Genomic DNA, 19,071 nt, shown 5'->3' on the forward strand with positions numbered 1-19,071 from the left:
CGATGAAGAAGAAATGCTTACAAAGTTTGCAACACACACACACACACACACACTCACACTAGTGCAATCGTAGAGAAATGCACACTCATGCAACATTTAGTTGGCTGCCTTTTTAATGCACTTTCATTCGCCTGCTGCTGCAGTTGCTACTCTCTCTCTCTCTCTTGCTCTTTTCCTCTAGCCCTGTTGCTCGCGCTTTCTCTCTTGCACTACCTTTGTTGGTCTGTCTCTCTCCCACCCACGACCCTCCACATCCCACCACACTCGTTTTCCCTTTTCTCACCGAGCAGCTGACATTTTCAGCCCTTGGGAACACTTCCCCTTGTAGCTCCACTTCTCACCTCTCCTTTCGACCCTTTTCCCATGCCACATGTGCAAGAGTGCAATGAAAATGCCTTTTTTACTGTAAGTTTTCATCGTATTTGTCATTCAGCACACAAAAAGTGCATTGCTATAGCTGCATGTACATGTATTTATTTTCTCTTTGTCCTTGCTCACCCCCTCCCTCCTCCCGGCAAAGCCAGCAGTTACAATTGATATTGCTTCAGCTTCTCTCCTGCTCTCTTCTCACGCTCTCTCATCGTCATCATTACCATTATCATCTTTACTCTCACATGCAACAACGGTAGTGTTCTCTCTTAATGTCCTTTAATCCCTTAAATTAATGCCGTAGTAAGTGTAAGTTCCATAAAAATACATTTCCTTAATTTTTAATCAAATTCTATTCATATTTTGCTTTTGTATTGAAGGGAATTCATGCTTTTCACTTTACTAGCGCTTTTCCTATAGCGCAGTAATGCGCTACCTTGCTTATTAACGGGTATATCGATTGTAAAAGCATACTACATAAATTATATGTCATATTAATATACAAATAAAGGTATATATTTAATATATTAAAGATAATACTGAGTTTTTACCAAACGCTTCAGTCCATGTCTTTATATTTTCTTTTTATAAACAGATATTTTAATTTTAAAATTTATTTAATGTTATTTTGCTCCAAATAACCTCAAACTATTTTTTATTTAATTAAGTCATAATAATAAAAATTTTTGCAAACATTTTAAACAGATGTGCATTAATTGTAGGGGAATTTTAGGTCGTCTATGCCTTAACCGCGAACTTCTGACCCAAACAACAAAAGCAAAACAGCAACAACAGCACTCATCGATAAAAAGACGCGAAAAAAGGCAAAGAAAAATGCAAAGAGTGTGGCGGGGGGGCGGAAAATGTGTATGTATGTTAGTATATGTATATGTGTGTGAGCAGCCGCGAACAGTTAGAGTGCCGGCAACGTCATCAAACTCTCTGCTCAGCTGCTGCTTCTGTTGCTGTTGCCGCTGCCGCTGCCGCTGCTGCTGCTGCTTTTCTTCTTCTTCGTCGCCGTCATCTGCTTCTTCCAAATTACTTGTGCACACACACACACACATACAAGTGTGTGTTTTTTTCGTTTCTCTGCTCTCTCTTCGTTCGCCGTTCGTCGCTCGTCGTCCGTCGGTTGCGCATATTTAAACGTGTTGCATAGTCTCTTGCCAGGCCCTCGTCCACGCAGCGCAGCGCAAGTCCGTCCGTCTCTATGTCTCTTCGTCGCTGCGTCACTCATTCAAGCACGCTGCTAGCTACACACACACACAGAATACACACACACTTACACATACACACACACACACACACACACACTTTGCTTCACACAAATTCAATTGGCCTCAATAATGAATTAACAAAAAAAAAACACACAAAAAAAAGCAGCTACAACAAAAGCAGAGTAGCGTGCGAAAAGCATTGAGCGAGGGAGAGTGAGAAGGTAACAGAGAGTGAGAGAGAGAAAAAGATAGAGCGAGAGCCCGATAAGCAAGTCGTGTAAAGTTGCTTTATTATTATTATTGTTGTTATAAAAAAGCATTTATATTTTTTTCGGCTGATGAAAAGTAAATAAAATAGATGCAAGAGAGGTTTTCCGACTAAGTAAACCAATCATACATTAATTTTGGGGTGGTTTTCCCCTAAGCAAAGAACATTACATAATTTATAACCTCAATTTTGGGGTGTTTTTCCTTAAAATTAGAATTTTTTTGACCAAGTAATACGACTAAAAAAAATTAAACTTACAGCCTTGATCACAATTTTGTTTTTTTTTTTACTACAGAAACCGGAACCGTAATTATCACTAAAGACTATGATAATTTATCATATTTAACAGGTGAATTGTGTTTAGAGCTTTGAGATAGTTTTGTTCTTTTGTTGCTGGAAGAAATATACAAATGAACGACGGGTAGATGCACTAACGTTTATCAATTAATTTATTTAATAATTAATAAAATTACAAAATAATTTAATATGATATATTGAACGAAAATACATACATATGTACATATGTATGTATCTCAACAACATTGTATGTTGTGTATTCAGTTTGCTATCACTAAAATAGATTACGATGTAATGCTTTAAGTTTCTTATCAAGATCACTTTGTAAATATCACTCTTAGGGTCAGTAAAAATAACTTACGAAGTGGGACTTGGGATTTTCATTTATTTCTGCTACCTATTTTTGTTATAACATAATATCTTGAAAAATAATAGAAACATATTACTTTAATACAAATCTTAAATATAATCTTTAAATTCTATATATGTATCTATACTATGTATGTAGCTTATTATAGGTCATGTAAGCTTTCGATTAATCACGATTATCACTGACGCATTTCCGGAAATACACAATTTACATACAATGGGTAATACCCTTCAATCCTTATCGGTGTTATCAGTAACGATCGCTTTTATCTATCGAGATCCGGGCGATATTTTCGTTAATGCTTCGTGTTCTGTTCGCTTTTTTTTAGGGCCTCGAACGAACGGAGACCTTAATGGGTTAACAGTTAGATATTTGTGAGTGTGTGCGTTGGCATTATTTTTGGTATATCTATCCCGCTCTCGCTTACTCTGCTGTTGAAAAACTTGTTGTGCTGCAAACGAAACGAAATGAAACGAAACGAAAGACGGGAGGTGGCAAGAGACGAAGCGAAACGAAACAAAACGACGCGATGCGAAGCGGGGCCTGCCAAGCGACCGCTCGAGAGTGCCTCTCTTTCTCGCTCTCTCTATCTCTCTCTCTCTCTCTCTCTCTGTGGAGATTAAAGAGCGTAGTGTGCAAGCGAGCGCGTTGCGCAAGGCCAGGCCGTTTAGCAAAGCGGGTGCGAGCAGGACGGGGGTACCTGGCCCAGTATTTTGTGTGTTTTTCGCTCGACCCTCGCCCTCGCCCCCACTCCTCATCCGCCGCCTCCTTCTTCCCTGCCTTTATCCGACGCCCCCACAACAACAATAGCATATATTAAGTATACACATTACACAGTTGAAAAATACATACACAAAAAAATACACGTACAAAAGTATGAATGGATGTACATATGTGTACATATGTACATTATAATTCTTCTAAGAATTAGAACCTTCTTGTCAAGAATAATTCAGTAATATGAGAGGATCTGTAACACAAAACATGCGTGGGAATTCTTATAAACAAACTTGTGTTTTTAAATATTTGTATTTTAAAATATTTATACAATAGAATTCTTTCAAGAATTTTAAGAAATTCAAGGAGTTTACTTAAATAAATTGAAAATGTTTGACCATTATGTTGATACATAATTTAATGTTTACAAGTGTAATTCTACAAATTCCAGAATTCGTAATTTGGGAAATTAAATTCCCTCATAACGGGAATGTTGAAAGTTTATACGTATGTATGTATGTATCTGTATGTGTGTGTTTGCGTGTTGGTTATCCGGATAAATGATTTTTCGGTTGATTGATAACTTTATTCGGGAAAAGTTATTTTCGGGTCGCGTGAGTGATTGCGCGCTTCGTCTTTTTTTCGCTCTCACCCTTTCCCCGCTCTTTCTTAATGTGTTCTTGGTGTAAATTTAACTCGTTTTTTGCTTTGCCCGTTTTGTGTTCTTATTTGCTTGCGATTTCATTTTCTTTGCGTGCGTGTTTAGGCCCTCACCCCTAACCCCTTTCTCCCATCATTACTTCTTTACTCACTTCCCCTCATCCACCTATTATTTTATTTATTTATTTATTTGTTTTTGGTTTGGTTTGATTTTTGTTGTTGTTTTGCTTTTTTGCCCAACCGTAAAAAAAAAAGCCAACAGCAGCAACAACAACCCGTTATGACTTTCAGGTGTGCTTGCTCACCCCTCTCTTGCTTGCTGCTTCGTCCGCTTTCTAGCCCCCCCATTCTCCTTCTCACTCTCTTTCTCCTCTTCTTTCTTGACTCGCTCGCACGCTGCCTGGCTCTTCTTCTTCTCCTCCTCGCATCGCATCGGCGTTTTCGTCATCTGCGCCTTGCGTTTTTCGTCGTTTCTTTGCTCTCTTGTACTTGTATTTGTATTTGTATTTGTATTTGCTCTTGTTGGCTTTTTGTTTTTGTTTTATTATTGTTATCAATATTATAGCATTTCTGAGTCTGAAGCTTGATACCCTGTCAGCGAAACGATCGGCATATTTGTTATTGCCTTGTTGTTAGAATTGTGGAGAGTAGTAAATATAGTAGTAGATAATAATGTAAGATATTTTTAAAAATATCTGTAGACAGAACACATCCTTCTATAGAAAAGCAAATCCCACCCCAAAAGAGATACCGGCAATCGAGTTCAATCATCCCTTGGAATACCGCAACGGCGACCTTGAGCTGAAGGGCACTCAATGCTTTCGGGCTGGCCGAACCTTTATCTTTCAGATTCAGATTCAAACTTGGATTCGGATGCGGGGATTGAGACAAGTCGCGTCGAGAGTCGAGATCCCGAGAGTGGAGAGCCGAGTTGTCTGCGCCGTTCGCTGTTTTGGGGGCCACTTTTCGTTGTTGTTGTAGTTGCTGCTGTTTATTTTTTGTTGTCGTCGATTGCTAATGCAAAATGCTGCTTAGATTTTTGCAATGCGAAAATTGCAAAAATCAAGTTACATATGTACACATTGTTGTTATGTGTGTTTCTTTTGCTATTTTTCCACGCCAGAAAATACGTAGAAAACACTTCCGCATGCTAGAAAGTAAGGGAAAAAAAACAAGAAAAACAAAAACAAGCGCCGTTATAAACATACGGCACAGGTGTGTGATGATAACGCACGTACACATACACCCCAAAAGAGCGGTGTCAAGTGTCAATTGATAGCGAATAGAGAGAGACAAAACGAGAGAAGGAAGATGAAAAAAAAGAGGGGAGATTTCTGATACGCAATGGGGATCCCCCAAGGGGAATCATCATACTCCAAGTAAATCACCATTATATATTCGTCGAATATATCAATAGAAGTTATTGAAAACATATGTATCTATGGATATAGATTTATATAGAATTAAGATATAGTATTTATAAGTATATATCATTATTTTCTGTTCGTCGATTTTTATCTTTTCGTCAACCTAGTATTTTGCATATTTACTTCAAAGCCTAATTTAAGGCAATAATAATTCATGTTTGATTGTAAAAACATTAATTAAAATACTATTTCGATTAAAATGTTATCTAAAAGATAAGCAAAAAATAGTCACTATAAGAATTTCCATGCAAAATTGTTGAATTTATTAATTGTTAAGTTGTAGATTTGTTGAACAGTGGAATTTTTGGGTTATTCATTAATTTATAATAAAGCGGTTAATGTTATCTGAAAGATAAAAATAGCTATAACCTTATATTTTCATGTTTAATTTATGAGCTGTTAAAGTTGTTAATTCTTGATTTGTAGAATTGTTAAATTTCAGTTAAGAATTTGTTCCGCAATTTTTGTAAATATTTCAAATTCTCAAATATATGATTTATTAATTCTAGTTAAGTCTTTGTAGATTTGTCTGACAACCCTTTTCGGATGTATGTACATACATATTTACGTACATATATGTATGAATTTATGAATGTGTGTGCATGTTCGGACATGCATGTGTCTGCGTGGAAGATTAGCGAAATCGGCGGAGAGGTAAATTCCACAGTTAAGCTGTTGCGGCAGAGACGTCAACGTCGACGCCGGCGTCGACGTCGGCGTAAAGCAAACGCTTTTTTCTTCATCCTCTTGTTTTCTTCCACTTTTTACATACAAATTTGGTTTTTTTTTGTTCGCTTTGCGGTTGGTCTTCTTATTTTTATTATTTGTGCCTTTCCTTTCGTGCTCTCTTCCTCGGCGTCTCTGCTTTTGCCAATTCATGTTGGTAAATTAGCAGCTGAATGAAAGGGGGAGGGGGTAGGGGAGAGATATTAGCAGCAGTGGCAAAAAGGGCAGCCATATTAGAATCCATGGAAGGGGAAGGAATAAGAAAAAGTACAGTTAGTCAGCCGAATTCGTAGCTCGATCTTTGGCAAATTGCCAGGGTTGCCACTGCCGATAGCGTGACGTGGCAACTCTGATTTTGTTGTTGTTTTCTTTTTTGTTTTTCGCATTTCGCAATTAAAATTGTTGATTATTTTTGCACTCCGTTTTCGGTTAAATTCCACGCACACTTTTATACAAACGTAGGAATCTTTCGTTGTATGTCTGTAGTTTTTTTTGTGCTTTGTTGACACGCCATATAAATATGTACATATATGTACATATACCTGTATGTATTTATATAGACATATATATATACATACATTGTTGCTGGTTGGCGTGATTCATGAATTATGGAATTTACATGCCGACGTTTCCAGATAATACAAAGCCAACATTAGCTGTCATCAGTTTTTACTCATGATTTTTCTCAGTTTTTGTTCGATTTTAATTCATTATAATTATTATTGTGAATAATTCCATTTTTTTAAGTTTTTATATTTTAAATATTTTTAAATCAAAGAAATACAGTAGATTTTAAAATATGCATTCGAATTATAGGATTATAGCTTTGCATCGACATTTACTAATTTTTATATGATAATTGTTTGGACTAATCAAAGTTTCAAAACTCATAACTTTGCCAAAAAAGCATTAATTTTAATTCGGAAAGCTTTCCTATGCTAGTTTTTATTAGGTTAATAAATCTGCATACTCAATTAAAACATTTAAAAATTTTGAAAATTTTCGAAATTTTTTTTTAAATTTTAACGATGTAACCCCTTAAAAAATTTTGAAATTTTTGAAAAAAAAAATTTCCCTGCCGGAGATGGCTAGAAAGATTTTCCTGTTGATGCTGATCAAGAATATATATGATTTATGGGGTCGGAAATGATTCCTTTATAAGTTAACAAGCTTCTATACCCTGCAAGGGTATAAAAACAAAGAAAGTATCTGAATAATCCCCCAGAAGCGGAATTTTCTAAATTACATATTTCGTGTACATCCTACCTCATTACCTTTACCTAACTGACTACCTGATTGCACAATTATATATATAAATATATTATATATCTATATGTATTGTACAGTTTCTTATAATCCCTTTTTTCTTTATAAGCTAAATCCCAGAATTTTTCAGGTAGCTAAATATTTTTCCAAGAATTTTAATTAAAAAAGAAAATGGAGTTTACCCAAAATAATGTGTTATAATACATTTAATTGGAATATGTGGGTTTAATACTATGTGATAAGGTATACAAAGGAAATGCTAATTAAAAAGAAAAATACTATATTTTTAATTGAAAACCTAGAAATTTATTTATCTGTCTGTTATATGCCATAAAATTTAAGTTTACCATTTAAACAAATAGTTTTTAATCTTCTTTATGTTTAATACAATTAAAAGTTGTTTTGAAAGAAAATGATACGAAAAACTTTGAAGCATAATAATTATAGAAAAATTCGTTAATTTTAAAATTATTTCAATAATTTTAAATATTTTATTTAATAGGTCTCTGCCCTTCTCCTGTTCATCATCGCTAGTCCTTCGTTTTCATTCCTGACCCTTCGATTTTCCTTCGCTTTTCCAGCATTTATGACCCCCCTTTCCATTTATTTTTTATATCATGGAATCCTATATATAAAACGAAGCGTAAAAACAAAATTGGTTTTTCATATATGTTTGCAAAGGTTATGAAAGTATGTACATATTTAGGTATCATATGTATATATAGTATAGCTTTGTGTGTGTATAGCATATCTTCTTCTTGTTGCGTTCGCTTGGCTCATAAATAAATATGAAATACATCCGACAGATACAAATATACAAAACCCATATACCCACACACAGCTAGAGGTGTGTGTGTGTGTGTGGATAGAGACATTTATAATTTATTTATTTGCACTGCAATAGCAAAGAAAGGCGAAAAAGCGAACGAAAGAGATGGTGGAAATGTGGGTGGGGTGGGTATAGAGAGAAAATAGAAAAGAGAAGAAAAGAAAATGGAAAAATAGCAGCTAATTTTTCTTTTGTATTATTATACATTTTTCCCCATTTATTTTCTCTTTTTTACCTACTTTTCCTTAGGAGAACACTTGGGCATGCGGATCTAGACATAAGTTGTATTTTTTTGATGTTCATTAAATTATTATTATTAAAAATATAACAAATATAAAAAACTTTTCAGAAATCAAACTTAAACAATCTGCCTTGTATTATTTATATGCATAAAAAATTATTTTTAATACTTGTTCTTAAAAAATATATAATTATTATAGAGAGCATACAAAATTCTTCACCTTGGCTTAATCCTTCCCATTTGGTGCACTGCCAAAAGAAAAACTTAAGAAACAAGCAAAGGAAATGTAATAACAGTAAAAAGTCGCCTTTTAAATACCCTATCAATTTTAATAAATATTTTAAAATTTTTTATGAATTTAATTTATTAATTAATTTATTTTCAATTTGAATTTTTAATTAGTATAAGTTTTGGATTCTCAAAAGTAGTAAATATAACTGGAACCCCTCGACAATTATAGAGCTTTTGCAGTTTGACTTTCTTTTCTACTGATTTGTTTAAAAAATAATAAGAATGTATAGCTATACTATATGAAAAAATTACCCAAAGAATAATTTTGAATTAAGATTTAATTTTACTAAAGTATCTTAACCCTAAAGGATAGGGTATAACCAAAAAGGCAGTGCCAGAGTCCATTGAACCAACGAGGGGGTGAGTTTAAAAGGCGGCTGCCAGGGGGGTCGGGGGTGCTTGTAATGGGCCAAAAAGGATTGGGAGACAAGGGGAATTGGTAAAGGGGATTTTTTTGGGAGGTGTTTCGATGGGAGGGATGTACGCAAGATACACAGATACATACACATAGACTTACAGTTCCATGCAGATTTTTGGCTTCCACTTGTTGTGTGTTTTTGTGCTTTGTGTGTCTTCCTGCCTCTTTCTCCTCAATCGATTCCATTCACTAAAAAACAAAACGAAAAAAAAAAACAATAATGTTGGCTGCCTAGGAACAAAGCGAAAACAATATACAGGCGTATATGTATCTTATAGATACACCCAAAAAATGGGGAAAAAATTAAAAAGAAACCGGCAAGAAGAAACGAACGACAGAAAAATGAAGTCATAAAAGCCGCGACAAAAAGGAAATAAATAAGAGAACAAAAAAAAAAATAAAACGAATAACAGAAAATGAATATTAAAAAAAAAGCGAAATAAGAACGACAGAAAGCCGAGATACAAATCTGTGTATCCGTTGGATACCAGAGTGTGTGTGTGTGTTTTTTATACATCCATATACATATATATATACTTATATATTTAGTTGTATTTATGGGTGTATTTAATCTGCAATGATCTCCAGCTCAGAGACTTCTTGATGGGGGGAAAAAAGGTCAAAGTATCTCTCGCTCACTCTCCCTCTCTTTCTCTGGGTGCAACAAAAACAACATCAAATAAGCACACACACACACACACACATACAAAGAGTGAGCGAGAGCCACTGTAAAGTTAAAGTCGCAGCTGGTTATGTTTACAAAAAAAGAGATGGCCTTATCGAAAGCCTGCAAGTGGAAGGGAGAGGTAAAGACAGATAGAAAGAGAGGTGGTAAACAGTTACAACCGCATAAACCAGATACATACACAAAAGTATCTTTATTTTATACATACTTATAGATACATTTATATATTCACAAATATATAAACATATTTAGGTATATATGTACTAAAAAAAAACCCTGATAATTATTTCTGAATTTAATGCATCAAGAAAAGTAAATAAAATAAAATCAAATAAGAATAATAACACAAAAAACGAAACTAACTTCGGGTAGCCAAAGTTAGTATACCCTTACAGTCAGGAATCCATCAAAACTAAACCAAAAATGACTTAATATCAATTCGGAAAGCCGTTTTGTCTTAGTTTTTAATATATTAACAAGTCTGTATACGTAGTTTACAAATTTAAATAATTTAAAATTTTTGCAATTTTTTGAAAATTTTAATGATGTAATCCCTTAAAAAAATGGGAAATTTTTGAAAAAAATTTTGTTTGGTCATATAATGCTAGAAAGATTCGCCTTTTGATGCTGATCAAGAATATATATGATTTATAGGGTCGGAAATGGTTCCTTCAGTGCTTTATAAGCTTTTTACTGAAATTATAATACCCTGAAAATGCATATTAATTTTATCTAAAAGAATTATTTTTAGAGTGTAAGTTTTTTATTTTGTAATATAAAATATGTTAATAAAAATATTGCTATAACCTTGTAAATGTAAACTTTAAACACGATTTTTTTCTGAACAAAAAAAAAAGCCTTCTAAATTTAATAAAAATAATTCTTTTATAAGCAATTAAATTTAATTTCTTGCTTTTCATAGGTACTTTTGTGCTTTTTGGTTCAGTGTATTTATATTTATTGTGAGTTAGCATGTTGGTATGCCTGTGTGTGTGTGCCAGCGGGTGTGTGTGTGTTAGTACATGGCCAATATACAATTTTGTGCCATCGGCCACCAAAAACTGAGGGCCACACCAACAACAGCAACAAAAATAAGAACAACAACAGCGAAACAACAACAACAATTGCAGCAACGAAGGTCGTCGCCGTCATTTTATTGTTGCCTCTGCTTTGGCCTCTGCCGCAGTCAGCGTCGAAGCGAACGCAGACGTCGACAGCGATAGCATCGCAGAATTCCACATAGAAAATTGAGAAAACTGCATTAAATTTTCGTCTCCATTCGCCATTTTGCACTCCATCTCCTCTCTGCCGTTTCCACCTCTCTTATGCAGCAGCCGCCGCTCAGTTCGCTCTCTCCCTCCCACTCTCTCGCCACCACCTACTCCGCCACTTCCTCTCCCTTTTGTTCGCTTCTTGTTTTGGCTATGATTTTGTTGCTTTCCCATTCACTTAGCCCAAGTTTTCCTATGTAAGTATGTACATATATACACACATACATACATATTCAAGCAAACACAATAGAAGTCAAGAATTTAAGTTTTATACATACATACAGGGCTTTATAAATGTATTATTTATTACATTATTATTTGCAGATCCTCATAGTTAAAGTATTTTTCAATTTCACTTTAAAATTCTAATAACTTAGTTTTAATTATCATTTATTTTATAACTTGTGCGATCTAGTATTGCGCCTGCTGCTGTACCACTGCTACATACATACAAACATACATATGTATATATGCCGAGCGTGTATGTATCTAAAGCTATTATTGCTGTACATAGATAATAATTCCCATAAGATATACAATTCGCATTTGATGATGACGATTTTGGGGAGAAATAGAGGATGTTGATAAAGCCAAAAGACACGAAGAATGAGAGGAAGAGGATGGCAAAGAAAACAGCTGCAGAGTTTCACAGTGAACGAGAGAGAGAGAGGGAGAGAGGAGCAACAGCAGACGCAGCGGAAGAAAGCGTTGCAAGAACGAAGAGAGCCAGAAAGAGAGCGCGCCATTCAAGGGTGGCTGCAAAGAGAATGTCCAGTTTGTTCCCTTTGGCCGCCATTTCGATCTGATCTACTTAAGTGGAAAAGAGAAGAGCCAAAGAAATAAATAAAACCCATAATTTATGTTATGATTAACATAAAAAGGAAACAAAATCAATCAAGTGTGAGAAGGGGAAGCAAAAACAAACAAAAAATATCTCGCAAATTAAAACAACATTAAGTCAAAAAAAAAAGAGAAGAGGCATCAGGGGAAGAGAACATTTACGGCATACACAAATAACAGCTGCCGAAAAAAACTAAAAATGACCAAAGGGAGGATAAAACCAAAAAGAAGAAGAAGAATGGAATATCTGATAAAACCAAGGACAAGTAATTCAAGATAAAAAGAAGGGAGAACAAAGAAATTAATATAAAATAGTATAAATTGTGCAAATATCTAAGAATAAGATGTGAAACAAAGAAAGATAAAAGACCAGGAAAATTTTGAATATCAATGCGATTTCTCTTACCAAGCTTCTTCTCGTTCTTTTTTTCTTTATTTCATATTCTCTGTCTTCCCTTCCCTTCATCTTTTTCTTCCCCTAGCAAAGTCAACCCCGTGGAAGTGAGCAACAATAACCGTCCAACCCCCGTTGCCCCGCCCACGGCCCCTTTTCTTCATCGTCTTCTTCTTTTTACCAGCATTAAAATAGATACATATATATAGATATAAATATACATACATACACACATACCGTATATTGAGTGTGAGTGAGTGCGCTACAGCGTTTCTCCGCCTCCCTTCTCCTTCTCCTCCACCTCCTCGCCATCACTTTATTGCTGTATGTTCACGAAACGGGGCCTCGCCAAGAGACTATTCAAGTTGTGTGTCTGCAGACACAAAAAAAAGGATAGAGGGGGGGAGATTAAAAAAAAAACAAAGAAAAGGTACATACCATTTTAAAAATTAAAGAATTTAATAATAAATAAATAGACAGTAAAGGGTATTTATACAGGATTTACAGTAATGTTCCTCCCTAACCCATCAATCTTCACTTTATTGCAAAGCTTTAAACGTATCCAATTTCGAATGGGGAATTTAGAAGGCCATCTTTTCCCATTAATCTTAAATTATACTATCACATTTATCCTACTTAATAAAATAGAAAGTAAATTTGAATTAGGATAAAAAATAAGGATGGATATACATTCATACATACATACATTTGTATTTGGTAAATAAGAGAAATTATATTCAGTGCTAAGCGACTTATAGCCAAAGTCGGAATATATTCCATTAAAATTCTAAATAATTAAGAATAAATTACAATTTTAAATTTAAGACAATTATAATTTAAAAGGCAGACAAGAAAATTAGTGGTTTGTTTGTTTGTATATTATTATTTTTGAAACTTTTCCAAACACTCTACATACTAAAAAAGTGATTAAAAGAGTGCGGATAATACAGTTAATCATGTAATGGTTTTACAGTTCGAATTCAAATATTTAAATCTGGCGCGCAAAGGCTATGCATATACTTCGTTCTCACTTTAAACACATTCAAGAAAACATAACATAAAGCAACTAATTACAGAAAATATATATGATTAAATTAATAAATTATATTTAATTAAATACCTACGCAATTTATTAAAAGCGCCTTGGTAAAGTCTTCCTTGAGTAATACACTTTTAAATGTCGTTAGTTAATAATATTTGAATACCTATAAAAAATCGATTGGTATCGAAACTACTCCAGTGTGCACGTTCTTTCAATTTATCGCTATGTTCTATCGCCATCGGCAGCAACTTTTTCGCTCATGGCTGCTGCTTTTGAAACCTATCGATTATCGTTGCTGCGAAGGCGCAAAAACAATTGGAATTGTTGACAAAATGTGCGAATCGACGAAGACGACTCCAGAGGACCAAAGGAATGTGGAGATTAAGGCCCACATACCAGGCGGAGCCGAGGGCTTCTCATTGCGCGTGGACATTGCCCGTCGCCTGACCGGCAGCTTAAATGCGGAAGAGATCAATCAGCGCGACGTGTTCTTTGAGTCGCCGCTGGGTGGACGCCTCAAGTTACGCTACCTCCAGGCACCGGCACGTTCCCAATTGGTGTACTACGATCGTCCCGATGTCGCTGGGCCGAAGCTATCCAAATTCAACAAGATCGAAGTCGACGAACCTGACGTTCTCGAGAAGATACTAAGCCAGTCGAACGGAGCACTCGGTGTGCTGGCCAAGAAGCGACATCTGTTCCTATACGGCCAGACGCGCATCCATCTAGATGAGGTCAAGGATCTGGGCTATTTCATGGAGTTCGAGGTGTGCCTGAAGCCGGAGCAAACGCTGGACGAAGGTCAAGTTATAGCAGAGGAGCTGCAGCGGGAGTTTGGCATCGAGGAGAAGGATCTAATGACTGGCTCGTACTTTGATGAGCTTGTTAAGAGGAAAAAGGAGATAAGTTCTTGAAGGATCAACAGCTAAAATGTACAATGTTAAGCTTACATACAAACAATACTACGATCAAACCAAGCTACAAGCTGTAATATAAACCATCTTAAAGAGAGAGCTTTTGTCACTGGTCCTAGTTCACAAGTCCATTAAAAACAATATATTAACTCAGTTACATTAGTTTAATTGATTTTATTTCGTGAGTTGTTGCAAAAACACAAAGTCAACTTCAAGTCTGGCAATGGATATTTACAAAATCACTTCCGTTGACTTAATCTACATAGTTTCCTGGTTGTTTTTGTTGACATGAGCATAACTTTAAACTCAAAAATAAGTTATACAAGTATAAATGCAAAAATGTTTAAAACGATGAACACAAAAAGGAGTCTGAGGTGTGGGAACAAGGTAATGATCAAGGCGTCTCATTTGTTAACTGTTAAACTAATGCCTAAAATGCTTACGAACTAGGACTGAGGATTACACAGGGCGACGAATTGAGCCTTAAGGTTCTCGAATATAAAGCGAAGGTAGCTTCCAGCTAACCTAAACCTTGCCTTCCTTTCCATTCCATCTTTGGGTTCAGTTTTGCTTGGAGCGGCAGAAATTCGTAAATTAATTTTGGCTTGGTTAAAGTCATGTTTGTGTGAATTATATGGCGCTTAAAGCTACGAGCTACGGGAAGAGTATGGTGTGGCTGGGAGGAGAGATCTCACTCTCTCTTTAGCAGTAGGAGCCAATCAGGCTGATGGAGAGCGTTTCGGAGATGGGATCCGGCGCAGAGATCGGTTTCCAGTACAACCAATTGTAACTGACTGTAAAAGACAACAGGGATTAGATTAAAAATATAGGAAAAATCCAATATACCAATTGAAAAACGATACTCACGCACATAGGACTGAGTGAGCCGCAGGGACAAGGTGCGACAGCGGTGCCGGCACTCGCTGGTGGGCCGGAGGATAATGAATCTGGTGCCCACCGCCTGATGGACATAGACATTTGGACATTCCGTCTCCGGCAGGGTGTAGGCCGGCGCCTGGGCAGTATCAATGGCAATATACCGTTCCAGGGCCACGCCCATGCTGGGCAAACGCGTTGGCCGGGCGAAAATCGGCCGAAGAAGGCGGGCGGGCAGCATGCGATTACAGCGCCACAGATTATGCGCCTGCTGCGTCCATGTGGGCGGTGCACTGCTATTGAACTGTCCAAACAGATCCTCCAAATTGTGCACACCCTGGTTGGTGGAATGCACCCGGTAGGCATCGCGCTGGAAGATCTTGTGATTGCTCGCATAGATGTTGTAAAAGTCCCCAAGATCGATAGCCTCCTGCTGGCTGCGGAAGGCATATGGAACGGCACTCTCAACACCGCTGGGAAGCTGGAGCTCCTCTCCTTCCAGCCACACGTTTTCGACACTGGCACAGGGGCCGCAGCTGAGGTCTTCCACCTGGAAGAAGGGGTTGCCCATCAGGCAGGACTCGTCGTATAGCTCCGTGAGCTGGGGGAAGCGCTGGATTAGGGGCATGGTCATGCGGCGCCACATGCGCATGCCCGGATACACCATGGATTGGACGACGCGCTCCTGATGGCCACCAGGACTGGTCGTCTCATACCGATAGGCGGCCACGCACAGCGACACCAGCGTTAGATAGAATAGCCAGCAGAGGATTTGACGCCGCCGGTCAAGCAGATGATGCAGCACCTCCAGCTTCAGATAGGCCATTAGTGGTGCCGGTGGCATTACGGGTGTGATGCCCCCCTGCCAGTTGCGGTGGCGAAAATATTGGAACAGCACATAGTTGTCGAAGCTCACCGAGCGCACCTCGCAGCGCGTTTCCGCCAGGCGGCGTAGCTGACGCACTGCGCCTGCATAGCGCTGCAGCAGCTGCTGGCGGCTCAGCTGCACAAAGTTCAGGTCCACGTCCAGGTCGTAGTTATCCATGTCCTCGCCTTCTCTCTCCTCTCTCTCCTTGATAGCGCTTCCGCTGTTTGCTTGTTTGTTTTTTTGTTTTCGTTGTTGCTGTTGTTTTTTTGTTTCGCTCGTTCGATTTCACTGCATTGTTTTTGGTTTCGTTGTTCTTGTTCGTTTTGTTTGGCCTTTCCTCGTGGAAGATTGTGTTCTTGGTTTTGCCGCGGCTCTTCCTACGCTTTAGGAGTCGCCTTTTCACCGCCGATTTTCTGCACAAAGCCACATAATTATTTTATGTTTGGTTTCGCAAATAAAAAAAAAAAAAACAAAAGAAAAACAACAGTGAATTTTTAGATATCGATTACGAACCTGATTGATCGAATAGCGTTATCGTTATCAGGCGTAGGTGGCGGCTGCGGCGGAATGCGTGGTCCTCACCAGTCGTCCGGAACGTCGAAATCCAAATTCAAATTAAATAATTTATAAATTTGATAAACAAATTGTAGAACAACAATGAAAAAGAAAATTGTAAACGTAATACTCATTTTAAAAACCAAACGGTCAGAGAGATCTTTCAGTTAATTTTTTAGTTTTTGATTGCTTTCTGAAGGCAAACTTTGGTATAGCTCCAAAGGTATACAATGTTGCCGATGTATTCTCTTGATTTTTTTCTTCTATATGTTATGTTATAATTTTATGTTATTTTTGTGCTTAACTTTATATGGAGATTAAGAAGTTCTTGTATTTGTTTACCCTTGTCCGATACATCGATTTCGGAACATATGACTTGTCCGATACATCGATTGCGGAATAAATGAATTGTCCGATACATCGATTGCTGAATAAATGGTTTTTTAGATACATCGATTGCGGTATAATTGGTTTGTTCAATACATCGATTGCTTCATAAATAGTTTGATCGATACATCGACTGCGGAAGAAATGTTTTGTCAGATACATCGATTGCGGAATAAATGACATGTTTCATATATCGATTGCTTAATAAATTGTTTGATCAATACATCGATTGCGAAATAAATGATTTGTCAGATACATCGATGGCGGAATAATCGATTACCTGAAGCGAAACCGATAGACCCCAAGGTTAGTCGATTGCAGTGTTGTTTACTGTTTACAATTCTCTTTGTTTTCGTGTCTGTGATAAGAGTGAAAAAGAAGTCGAAAGAAGAATAATGGATAATAAAATCGTCAAATAAGAACAATAGAAAGCAACGATGTCCAGCTACGAGCAACTACTGAAGGTGGAGGGCGCGGCCAGCCATGGAAGGAATGCAAACAGATTCCCCTGGCGGACTCTGATCGGTTGGCTCCTGTTTTTGTCGCTTTTGGCGGGCTTCTTTTTGGCTCTGGGATACCAGTACGTGCTAAGAGTGACACCACTAGCAACCGCGGAGCTGGAGCAACGTCTGGTTTGTTACTACGTCAGTGACGAGACCCACCAACTTAGCCTGCTGGAAGTGCCCGGCGATTTGTGCACGCACATCAACATTGGCCCCGCCAGCCTGGATAATGCCACGATTGTGCTGCCTCCCTCGTTGGTCCAGGTGCTCCGTAATGATAGTGGCCAGTTCAGGAAGTCCCATCCGCAAGTTCATTTGCTGCTCTGGATCGGAGGAGCGGACAGTGGCCGGCAGTTTGCCCTGATGGTGGCGAATCATGCAATGCGTAAGGTGTTCCTGCGTTCGCTCCGCGAAATACTTCGCACATATCCCAGTTTGGATGGCATCGACCTCGATTGGGAGTTCCCCAGTGCCTACGACAGGGAGCGAATGCATCTGTCGCAGCTGCTCTACGAGATACGCACGGAATGGCGACGGGAGAAGCGGGAACGGGATATACTCTCGCTGGCAGTGGCCGCACCGGAAGGCATTGCCCTGTATGCCTACGATATGCGGGAACTGAATCTATATGCTGATTATGTGAACCTGATGTCCTATGACTTTCATTTTTACCGAAGGGACACACCATTTACGGGTCTGAATGCTCCACTGTATGCCCATGCGAGTGATCGCTCCCTGATGGCCACGTTTAATATTAATTATACGGTGCAGTGGTGGCTCAAGAGCGGCCTGGAGCCGCATCGTCTGGTGGTGGGCCTGCCCACCTACGGCCACTCCTTCACGTGAGTCCTTGACCTAGCTTCTTGCAGATCTTCCGAATTCAAACTAATTCCATGACATTTTGCAGACTGGTGAACCCGCTGAACCACCGGATTGGAGCACCTGCCTCGGGTTTTGGTCAGTGCGGCCAACTGGGCTTCACCACGCTCTCTGAGACGTGCGAATGTGCCGCCAAATACATCAAACCCAACTATATGTACGATTCCGAGACCTGTTCGCCTTACCTGAGCGCCCTGCAAGAATGGATTTCGTATGAGAATCGCACGAGCATCGAATGCAAGGCCAGCTATGTGAAATCCCTGAAGCTGGGCGGTGTTATGGTCTTCTCTTTGAACACCGATGATCTCAAGAACGCGTGTCAGGATCAGCGTGAATCAAGAAATCCTAAGAAGCCCATATTTCCACTCATACAGGCTGTTAGGGAGATTCTAAGAGGGAACGCTTAGGAGACTTTAGTATAAGGGATTTTAGCAAAGATCAACATAATAATACTGTATTAAAAATGCATATTTTAACGTGCAGATAAATCAGTATTCTGTTCTGATATATCGAACTGTGCCAAAGAAGATATTCAGCTTGGTTTCAAATAGTTTTAAGGACATTTTAAAATATTTGGTAGAAATGTATTGGTATTTAAAATGTCGCTTAAATGTCAATGTTTTAAACATCAATATTCCAATTTTATCACGTATTTTTGTTATAACTTGTTTTAAATATGGGTAAAAAGGCTAATAAACGATCAATATTAATTTGAAATTTCAATATATTGAACTTTATGATCATCCTCTCGATAAACTGTA

The 19,071-nt window shown here is 37.8% G+C and overlaps 3 protein-coding genes across 4 annotated transcripts; 2 read left to right on the forward strand and 1 right to left on the reverse strand.

Moving 5' to 3' along the window:
* Positions 1-12,635: 12,635 nt before the first annotated feature.
* Positions 12,636-14,395, forward strand: LOC110180418 (uncharacterized). The gene has a single exon (XM_020948083.2). It carries the CDS (start codon positions 13,553-13,555, stop codon positions 14,240-14,242), a length of 690 nt encoding a protein of 229 aa, XP_020803742.2. The 5' UTR covers positions 12,636-13,552; the 3' UTR covers positions 14,243-14,395.
* On the reverse strand, positions 14,393-16,905 carry LOC110180417 (uncharacterized). Of its 2 annotated transcripts, XM_020948082.2 has the most exons (3): positions 16,500-16,905; positions 15,110-16,399; positions 14,393-15,036 (listed from the first exon to the last, which is right to left on the reverse strand). In XM_020948082.2, exons 2-3 carry the CDS (start codon positions 16,161-16,163, stop codon positions 14,945-14,947), a joined length of 1,146 nt encoding a protein of 381 aa, XP_020803741.1. In that variant the 5' UTR covers positions 16,164-16,399; positions 16,500-16,905; the 3' UTR covers positions 14,393-14,944. The 2 variants fall into 2 exon arrangements, with proteins under 2 accessions (XP_020803741.1, XP_020803740.1); XM_020948081.2 differs by lacking the exon at positions 16,500-16,905 and having other exon boundaries at positions 15,110-16,490.
* Positions 16,906-17,109: 204 nt separating this feature from the next.
* On the forward strand, positions 17,110-19,027 carry Cht11 (chitinase-3-like protein). Its single transcript, XM_020948059.2, has 2 exons — positions 17,110-18,273; positions 18,339-19,027. Exons 1-2 carry the CDS (start codon positions 17,366-17,368, stop codon positions 18,715-18,717), a joined length of 1,287 nt encoding a protein of 428 aa, XP_020803718.2. The 5' UTR covers positions 17,110-17,365; the 3' UTR covers positions 18,718-19,027.
* Positions 19,028-19,071: the final 44 nt, after the last annotated feature.

The sequence above is a fragment of the Drosophila serrata genome, unplaced genomic scaffold (assembly GCF_035046125.1).
Source record: "Drosophila serrata isolate PLE 108 unplaced genomic scaffold, ASM3504612v1 contig_276, whole genome shotgun sequence".
Taxonomy (NCBI): domain Eukaryota; kingdom Metazoa; phylum Arthropoda; class Insecta; order Diptera; family Drosophilidae; genus Drosophila; species Drosophila serrata.